The sequence below is a fragment of the Miniopterus schreibersii genome (assembly GCF_964146895.1).
Source record: "Miniopterus schreibersii genome assembly, chromosome: 11".
NCBI classification, from domain to species: Eukaryota; Metazoa; Chordata; class Mammalia; order Chiroptera; family Miniopteridae; genus Miniopterus; species Miniopterus schreibersii.
The window spans coordinates 59,647,447-59,657,723 of record NC_138111.1 but is presented as its reverse complement, the minus strand read 5'-3'; the positions used below and the strand labels follow the sequence as shown (position 1 = coordinate 59,657,723).

General features: G+C 40.6%; 1 protein-coding gene across 1 annotated transcript; it reads left to right on the top strand.

The window, feature by feature from the left end:
- Positions 1–2,461: 2,461 nt before the first annotated feature.
- Positions 2,462–6,203, top strand: TUSC1 (tumor suppressor candidate 1). Its single transcript, XM_081150979.1, has one exon. The coding sequence runs from the start codon at positions 4,950–4,952 to the stop codon at positions 5,583–5,585; it is 636 nt and encodes a 211-aa protein (XP_081007105.1). The 5' UTR covers positions 2,462–4,949; the 3' UTR covers positions 5,586–6,203.
- The last annotated feature ends 4,074 nt before the right edge of the window (positions 6,204–10,277 follow it).

Here is a 10,277-nt window from a genome sequence, read left to right as displayed (position 1 = left end):
ATCTCATTGGCATGAAGTCAAACATCCAGAAAATGCTGGAAATATGCAGAGACATCGCTTTCATTTTATTTTTTTATAAATTTTAAAATGGCTTTTTGAAGGTTGAGACCAGAGTAAGAATTGGACTATAGTATTACTTGTCCCACTGCTGACCAATAGGTGTTTCTGTGATAATGGAAGTGCTCTACACCTGCACCATCAGTAGCCGTATTTGACTACTGAGAGCTTCACCTGAAATGTGACTAGTGTAAATAAGGAACTGGTTATTAAATTGTATTTTATCTCACTTACACTTACATAGACATCTGTGGCTAATGGAAGCACAGGTCTAGGCACTTTAAAGAATAATGCCAGTCTACAAACACATAGCATAAGACAACACTACTTTAGAACATACATTTCCCCTCTTGAACAGTTTATTTTGGACTCTTGCTTTAGCTGAACATCCTGTGTGGCTACACTTTGCTGTCAGCTACATTACTGGCTGCTAATCTGTCACGCTCTTGCCCTCTTTTATTAGTCTGGCTAGTGGTTTATAATATTTGAAGGAAGGAGGGTATATTCCCCACTGTAGAAAGTATCCTAATTAAGATAGGTCAGTCATGCTGCTTGTATGTCACAATTTTCTGTATAGCTCAAGTTAAATGATGCTGTTAAAGGGCAATGCTAGTAGCTTTTAATATTTTTGTCCATATCAAAACACTAAATAAATTCAGTCAATATTCCCAATTCCTAATTCTCTAGTAATTATTTCAATAGAGAGATATTCATGCTACCAAGCATCAATATATGCTCTTCAGAGCCCTGATAAATCTACTCCCAGAAAATAAACAATGTTCAACTAGGGCTTTAGGGAGAATATTAACAAACACCAAGCCCAGAACGTGATTAACCAAACTCTTCAGCACACAGGGCTTACAAAATATGGATTTAAAAAACCAAAACACTTAATGAGAACTATCAAGAAAGAAGAATCATATCTTTAAAGGAGCTGCATATTATATTTCAGGTGGTTCTTTAGGCAAACTCAAGTGAAGGTTTTAAATAGCATGGGCTATTCACATGAACTCATCCTAAAATGTCTATCTCATAAAATAAAAACAACTACAAAATTATGATATCGAGAGTTATTGAGTACTCTTTGCTGGCCGACTCTACTTTAAGATACTCATAGATCTTCACAAGAACCCCATGAAGTAGGTACTATTTTATTCTCATTGTAAAAAATGAGGAAACTGTGACTTCAGGAGGCTGTCCAAGGCCATATATATGGGGTGGGAAAGTTGTGGTATTTATAAAATCCAGATATGTCTTACTGTAAAAGTCATGCCTCTTATTCATTACATGTTTAAAAATCTACATATGAAGACCCACTATATAATAAGACAAGTCATTAATGAGACTTGTCATTAACAAGGCAGTGCCAACCTCCTTCCTATTTCAGTCTGAATAATTCCAGCCAGCATTCTATGAATCTTTCTTGGTGAGTTTCAATTAGCTCTGTCTGCTAGATATATAAACTTTTACTATAATATGGTTAGCATTTTTACTTTGAAATCTTTTTTTAAGATTATATAAGAAAATAAATGCTTTTGACATTCTAGTAATTTAAGGAATATTTGTATAATACACACACACACACACGCACACGCACACACAAGCTGCTCCAGAAACTCACATTCTATTTGGAGATCTATTTGTACAAGAAATGTTAACACAGGGAAGGACCTCAGCATCATATTACATGAACAGGTATTATTTTATCAATGTTTAAAAGAGGAAAAAAGCACCTTCAGTTCAGGAGGCCTAAGATAGATGTATGAAATGGTAGGGTTTAAACTTTGCCCTGATAGAATCTTTGCAGTCCAGATAAGTGAGGGGGGAAAGTGAAAGGAACTGTATAAACAACAGGAATTTACTTCTCACAATTCTGGAGGCTGGAAAGTCCAAAATCAAGGTGCTGGCTGATTCAGTTCCCCAATGAGGGCTCTCTTCCTAGCTTGAAGATGGCCACCTTTTGGCTGTGTACTCACATGGCACAGAAAGAGAGAAAGGAAGCAAACTTTTCTGTGGTGATATCTTATACGGGCACTAATCCCATCATAAGAGTTTTACCCTCGTGATGTCTTCTAAACCTAATTCCTTCCCAAAGGCCTCATCTCCAACCATCACAGTGGTGGTTAGGACTTCAACGTAAGAAGTAGGAGGGATCACAATTCAGTCCACAAAAGGGACTTTACAATCAAACTACATGGCAAAAGAGTTCAATGACTCTTAGTAGGAGAATAAATAACTCAGCAGAGGAGTAATATAAGGTAAGCATGGAAAGACCTAGAGCATACAGATTTTGCACAGCTGTTAAGTACCAGACTGAGTTCAACATTGTTACATAATAAACGATCAAAGTAATTAACTAAAATCCATTTGGTGAGATATTATAGGATGTTTTAAGGAGAGAGGAAAGAGAGAGGTATCTGATATAGGTTGACTTGTCCCAACATAAATGTGCCATTAATTACCTTAACAATATGGCTCACTTTATAAGAAATGTGACTCAAAAGGGAGAAATGAATCAAATGAGTATGGCAATAAAGGAATCTTAGAAACCAACCGAGGATACAGGAAGCAAACTATATATGTCATGGGGCCTCTTTCTCAAGCAAGTACCTAGAAATATATAACAGCTACCATATATGGAAAGAACAACCTGTTTGGAGGATGGGAAAAGGGGGGCAATAAACTCAACAGCTGTCATTCAAAGTTGGTTTTGAGAAATAATAAAATGGATGCATGAAGTGCAAGTCAAAAAACACTGCCATTGCAATCTGCTGACACAGCTTTTCTCAACTATAGTACTTACAAAATTGTTGGTTTAAGACCTTATATTAAGAACCATAACAATTGTAAAATCATGTTTGCGTTTTTTCTATTACATAAGGTGAAATTTAAGTTGTTGAATAATTAGAGAATGGGTATTGAGGGTGTGGAGGGGGGAGAAAACCTAAATACAGTACTTACAAAAAGTCCCTGTAATAAAAAAATAGTAAGTTGTTTCAGGGAAATAACAAAATCAGGTACTCTAAATGACTCTTTTTCTGCTCTTTTACTCCAAACTTAATAACGTTAGTCAAGAAATCATCTTCAACCTTAGAACTTCCTAAACACAAAGTGAAAATAGTCCATTGGAATTTATACATTTTTTATTTATAAAACTGTCAAATTGTTATCGGAAAATTCCTACCTCTTTTTCTTAGTAAGGGTAGCTTAAAAGACAATAAATACTGTTAGGAAAGAGCGATCTGTGTCCTTCAAGACTTTTTTCTATTTAACAAGCAATTTTACTGTTTAGAAACTCCCATCTTTAAAGGAAAGCACAGGTATTTATCTTTTATATTTTTTCTAGTTAAGATATGTATTTTCCTGTATTCTCTTAAGAATCTATATAAATGCATATTTCTTCTAAATTTTATCAGGTCCATAATTTTCTTTTTCCAGGATTTTTTTATTTTCACATACATGTTATATCATTTGCACAATAATGTTTTCATATGTAGACTACTAACAATGGTGAGTAAATGTATTTTTCTAGGTTTTATGATATCTTATTTAGAAATTATGTAAAGGTTCATCTTCAGGTATAGAATTCTCGAGATATTATCTAAATTTAAAGTAGTAATTTTGCCATCAATCACTGTAGTCACTGTTATCCCAAATACTCCTTCAACTTAGAAATTACACCCATTGTCTCCACCTCCTATTTAGAAAGATTGGTGGGATCTCCATTCACCATAAGGCGAATGAATGTTCATTGCTACGCATAGGTAACTTTCATGACTTTTTTTGATAGCTCTTGTTGGATTTTTTTTTTTCTTTTTCCCTTTCCCTTTTATTTCCTTTCTTCTATTCCTTCCTAGTAATAAAATCAACATAGTTATATATACCAGATGTCTGGCTCAGAGAGTCAGTATTAATGGATTCTGTCTTTTGGAAGTATACCTGTGTAATCAGATTACTGTTAAGATATAACAAACAGACTATCAATTTTACTGGATCGCCTTTTGCTTAATCGGTTTCACCTGCTTTTTATATTTTACATTACTTCATTCACTTATCAAGGCAAAATAGGGTGCTTTGGGGTGGGGCTGGGTGCAGAGAGGCCTTTTCATGAACCAGCAGGTGCCCTTTAGGAAGCCCAGCGGCTGAGCAGGTAATTCCACAGGTGACACGGAGCAGCTTTGACCTCGGAAGCTGTAAAAAGAGAATAACAGATTTACAAACGTGGGAGTGAGAGTGCAGCCAACAAAAGTAACACAGGCCCGGCCGGGCGCGTCAGCGGCTGGGCATCCCCCAGGACACCGCCGGTATTACCAAGTTTCGGGGTGAACGGGGCCCGTTCTGAGTTTCCCGGGCTTCATGGACTTGCAGGCGGCTTGCGAGCGGAGCCCAGGCCCTGAAACTGGGACTCGCCCCCGTTCTTCGGGAGCCACCCGTCCCACCCGAGGGCCTCGTGGCGGGCGCTCAGCTCAGTTGTTTTATGAAGCTCGGAGGGGGCTTAACCGGCTACGTTTTAAACGAGGTGGTTACATTTCGACTCGCCCGCGTCTCTGTCCCAGGACTTCTCGCGTTTGCTCCGAGGCCGCCATGCCCCGGGCGCGGCCGGCGGGCCCCCGGCGCACGGGCCTCACGGAGGCGCCGGCGGAGCCCCGCGCGGACCCGCGCCGCGCCCGCTCCCCGGGGCTTTGTGCGAGCAGCCCGCCGCCCGCCGCGGAGACAAGACACGCCTCGACCGGGCCAGTTCCCGGCCTCCTCTGGCCCGCGGCCAGAAGCCGCCGCCCGCCACCGCCGCGCCCGCCTCCTCCGCTGTTGGCCCGGCCGCCCCGCCGGGCCCCGGACTCGTCCGCGCCCGCGCGCGTGGCCCCTCGGCCCTCAGCCCGGTGGGGACGGGACGGATGTGGCGCATGCGTGGTGGCGCCACCAGGCGCGGGAGCGGCGGCGGCGGCGGCGGCGGGGCCGGCCGCGGGCAGGGCCGCCCGGGCCGGGGTCGGGGCTGCGGCGGCGGCGCGGGCTGGCGAGGCCGCGCGGGCGGCGCCCGGCAGCAGCTGGAGGAGCGGTTCGCCGACCTGGCGGCCAGCCACCTGGAGGCCCTCCGCGCGCGAGACGAGCGGGACCGGCTGAACGCGCGGCTGCGGGAGGAGAACGCCCGGCTGCGGCTCGAGAACCGGCGGCTCAAGCGCGAGAACCGCAGCCTCTTCCGTCAGGCCCTGCGGCTCCCCGGCGAGGGCGGCGACGGAGCGGACGGAGCGCCCGCGGCGGCGGCGAGGGCGACCCCGGGCCCCGAGGAGGCCGGCGCGCACCGGACGGCCAGGGGCGACGGCCCCGACGGGGAGCCGGGCAGCCCCCGGGCCCTGAGGGCCCGCCTGGAGAAGCTGGAGGCCATGTACCGCCGCGCCCTGCTGCAGCTGCACCGCGAGCAGCGGGGGCCGCGCCCGCGAGGGGACCACGAGGAGCCGTCACCGCGCGACCCCGAGCCGGGCCTCCGAGCCCCGCACCCCGAGCCCCCGGAGCCCCCGGAGCCGGGGCCGTAGCCCGAGGCCGCGAGGGGCGGGGCCTGGCGCGGGCCCCTCCCCCCGGCTCCCGGGCCCCCGCCTCGCGCGCGCCCCGGGCCGCCGGGCACTTCCGGGAGGCGCGCGCCGCGGGCCGCGGGGCTGACGCCGCGCCGGCCGCTGGAGGCCCCGGGTCCGAGCGCGCCCGGCCCCTGCGCGTCTCCGCGTGGGGCGCGGCCTGGCGCCGGCGAGGCGGGCTCTGGACAGCCGGGAGGGGCCGGCAGCACCCCCGACGCCCGGGCTCCCGGGCGGCGAGGACCCGTGTCCCTCGGTTTCGGGGCTCCGAGGGAGGACTCACGCGTTTTCGAGCTGGTTGGGTTTGTCGCGCGTCCTTCAGTCCCCTCCCTGTGCCTCCAGCCATCCTCTCACGTGGCCAACCTTCTAAGGATTGTTTTTATAAATTGGTATCACTTGGATTTCTTATAAAGTACCACCCTTTTTTATTAAAAAGGTATTATTTATAAGAGGAACTCAGTGTGCCCCTGGCTCCAGTCCTTACACATCTAATATATATTGATTTGTTCTGCCCCGGGAATTTTTAAAGGCTCTGACTATAAGTGATTTTTTTGAATTGGTAAATAAATCTTGTGCATTAAAAATCACCTAAAAGCATCCCGTGACTATTCTTTGGAATTTGTGAGAAGTTTACCTATATGCTTCTATAAGAAATATTTTACATATTTTAGTATCTAACTTTGGTTATCCTTTGCAAGCGAACGTTTTCTTTTCGCCTTACGTAACTGTCCGTTTTAAATAATCCTAAAATTTAAACATTTCATTTTGATATTATTTTAGACCTGGCATTGTAGTCAGTGCACAGCTACTTTGCCTGATTTTGACCGCTTACGAACTTAATACGAATTATTTGTGTATCAAAAGCCCCAAACCAAATGATTTGTCTCAATTGTGACTTCAATGGAAAAAATCATTAATTCTAACAGCAAATGTTCTAAAAATCACCTTAATGCATTTTGTTAATAACACTTTCTCTACTTAGTAGTAAAGAGAGGGCACCATTGTACCTGATAAAAATCATGGGTGTAAGAAAGTGTTTGTTAGAAAACACTTTAATTCAAGAAGAAAAGAAACCTTGAAAATCGAGTTTTTTAGAGCTAGAGAAAACCCCTCACAAGTTAGTTTTTGTTTTATTTGTGGCACATTGCACAGGTTTCAAATATATAGCATATATTATGAAACAAGGTGCCGAGAAAAATAGTTCTGATTTCTCTAGGCCCAGGTTTTGAAGACACTGCAATTTACTTAAAGGTAGTTGATATTTAATTGTGAATATTAAAATCTTTCCCTATGACGAGAATATGAGCAGAAATGGTGAAAATAGGTAGGTGTATGAAAAGTATTTATATCCCCTTTAATTCATTTTCTAATACTGAAATAAATATTTTTAGAAGGCAGTAGAAATTAAAAGGACAAAAGCATATCGGCCCTACTGCTACTTAACTTTGGGTTTAAATTAGTTAATCTCTAAGGCTTAGATTTCTCATCATTAAAATGAACATAACCTACCTAAAAATGCTATAAAAAGTATAGTGAGATGCTGTATGAAAAATGACTGCTTCAAATAAGTTCACTACCGATGAGAATTACAATCCAAGATGTAAAAGTCGTAAATTAATATTTTACTGACATTTTCCCTTGTCTTCTGTATTTTGCTCCTTTATGACTTTATAGGTATTAGCAGATATATATATATCATTATATATTATTTAATATATAATGATATATATATATTATATATCATATATTTCATATATCATATATTATAATCATATATTTGCAGCATGATTTTCTAGCGCAAAAATACCATTTTCTGTTTTGCTACAAATAATAGATTTTTACTGAGAATTTGTCACAAAATCTTCATGAATGAATGACAAAATTTAATATTTCTGTTTAGTGATTGATTGATCTATTATAAATTCTAATTCTATTATAAACTTTTTTGATATATATCCTATCTATCTGATATAGACAGTATTTATGCAATGGAAATTTGGACCAAAGAAAATGCTTAGATAATAGCCATGTCTGACTTTGTGAGGATTAATCGTGCTCAAATTTCAAATTTTATAGCTTATACTAAGATTTGCATCTCTCAATGATCAGAATTAAACTACATTGTGTTTATTCCGTAGCAGATTTTGCTTATTATAAAATTCATATTCAGAATCTACTTGTCAGGATTGTCTTTTTCATATTTCATGATAATTTATTAGTAAGGGAGTTGTTTTTTTAAAACTGAACTTTCCGACATCTCTTATACTTTAGACAAAAATTAAGTACAACCGTGAGTTTATTTGGTGCTTGATTCTTATTTGAATAATACGCATTTTACTCTAAAAGTTGAGTTATCTGAGAGAGGAATTTGAACAACAATCTATCTTATATCCCATATATAAGACTGATAAATGTTTCCCTTGGACTTTCATTTTTCCAGTTATGTTCAGTTTGTCTTTGACTTTACCTTAAACATATAACCTATATTGTATTTTAAACTTAATGGATCTGCCTTTAGTTATGATGAAGTCTAATGCTAAAAACCAAGAAACCCAACACTTAGTGACTATTAAAAACAATGATGATTTTTAAAACACTAGTAAAATTCGTGATTCAAGGGCTTCAGGGTGTCAGGAATCTCTGTTCCACATGGTCACTGGGGGTCTCAGATTCCTTTTATCATGTTTCCCTGCCTTGCCCTGTGTCATTGTTTCATCTGCATAGTAGAAATAGGTTATTTCCAGAGCTAGGTCTCTCAGCATTTGGGAAAGAAAAAGAGAGGCCTAGCCAGAACTGAAAATAACATAAGTTTTCCTGGTTACATTCTATTGGCAAACCTTTATCACATGACACATTTAACTCCAAAGAAGGCTGACATATGTAGTAAAGCTGTAGAGTCGTTTGCCCAGCTATAATTTTATTACTATGGAATAATAGGAAAACTCATTTTGGTGGACTACCAGCTTATTGGAGGCTGACATCTTACAATTTTTAAAGAATTTATGTGTCCTAGTATAGCATTTTTGAAACTACGTAACAATTAAAAATACAGTGTGATTGCTTTCTAGTTAAAAAAATTCTGAACTTTTCATTCTCCTATGTACTATCCTTAGGAGTATAAAACATAGGTATTACTTGAAATAAGCAAGAAAATGTATCCATTAACCTTTATATAGGAAATCCCTGTAAAGTATGAACCATCTCTGAGTAGAGCATATGTCATAAAAATATGTTTTTAAGAACCTATACTTGGTAAACGTTATTCTATGTCATATGCAAATCTAAATGTATAACTTGAGGGGGAAATGTTTTCTGTTCATCTAGGATTCTACAACTTTTAGAGTTGAAAGAGGCCTTGGAGGATTTTAGCCCAGCATCTTTCAGACTTTTTGCCAGCAACAGCTTTCATAGGGAACCACATAGGCATCACACTTCATAGCTTAAAATATGCGCGTCACAATCCTAGGCAGTGTTATTCCCTTTCGTTTATGAATGAGGAACCTGATGAACAAAAAAACTGAATAATTTCCAAGTTCAAAAATTATTTTAAAAGTTTTGAAATAGAGATATTTCACATGACATTGTGTCAAATTTAGGACAAACATAATGATCCAATATACGTATATATTGCAAAATGATTACCACAATAAGTCAACATCACCGCATAGTTACATTTTTTTCTTGTAATGAGAACTTTTAAAATGTATTTTCTTAGCAGCTTTCAAATATACAATACAATACTTTTAACTGTAGTCACAATGCTGTACATATATCCTCAGAACTTACTCAAATAACTTATTTCTGATTTTAATACGAATTCTGGCTTTATTAAACATATGATTGCTCAGTAGATTCTTAATATTACAGTCCTTATTTTGGTTATGATTATACTTATTCCATAAAAAAGATGTTTTTTACTATTCTGTAGAACAGTTTAAATAACAATAGAGTTATGTGTTCCCTTAAATTTTGGTACATTTCACATGTGGGACTCTTGGGGATGGATGGATGATTTTGTGGGGACAGTAGATATTTGAAAATTTTGCGTACTTATTTGACGGAAATGTAGTTCTTTACAAAGTTGGCCGAAAGTGAATGAAGAGAAGGGTTTATATTCCTTGGTCAGGAGAGAGGTTCTCTCTCTATCTTGCTGGACACCTGAAGGAAGCATATAGCCCCACTGCCCTGGAAGCTATCATGTGATTACTATACGAGTGGCAGAAAGCTGGAAAAAAACGTTTCTTGATAACATCACTGTAGTCCTGTTTATCATTCCTGGAGTCTATCCTACATTTGGACTTTAGTTTATGTGAGAAAATACATTCTTTATTGTGTAAGCCAGTTTGAATTAGGGAATTTTCTTAATGGGAGTCAAGTGGAATACTATTGTGACTACGATGACACCAACATGTGGGTGTCACATAAAAACAGTGTGAAGGAAAAGAACAGATACAAAGAACATAAAATGGACAAAAAGCTAATGTCTCTATATATTGAGAACTCTTGTTAGTCAAACAAGAAAGAAAATCATCCTAGTTCAGAAAAAGGCAAAAGACCTTACAGATCCTTTATATTAGCTAAAAATGGAATAGCCAATGTTAAAAGACTTTCACATTAATAGTAATATAAAACTAAACTAAAGTGTTTTATCTCTTGTAT

Coding starts and splice junctions, on each gene's coding strand:
- TUSC1 (XM_081150979.1), top strand. CDS start 4,950: ATGTGGCGCATGCGTGGTGGCGCCACCAGGCGCGGGAGCGGCGGCGGC.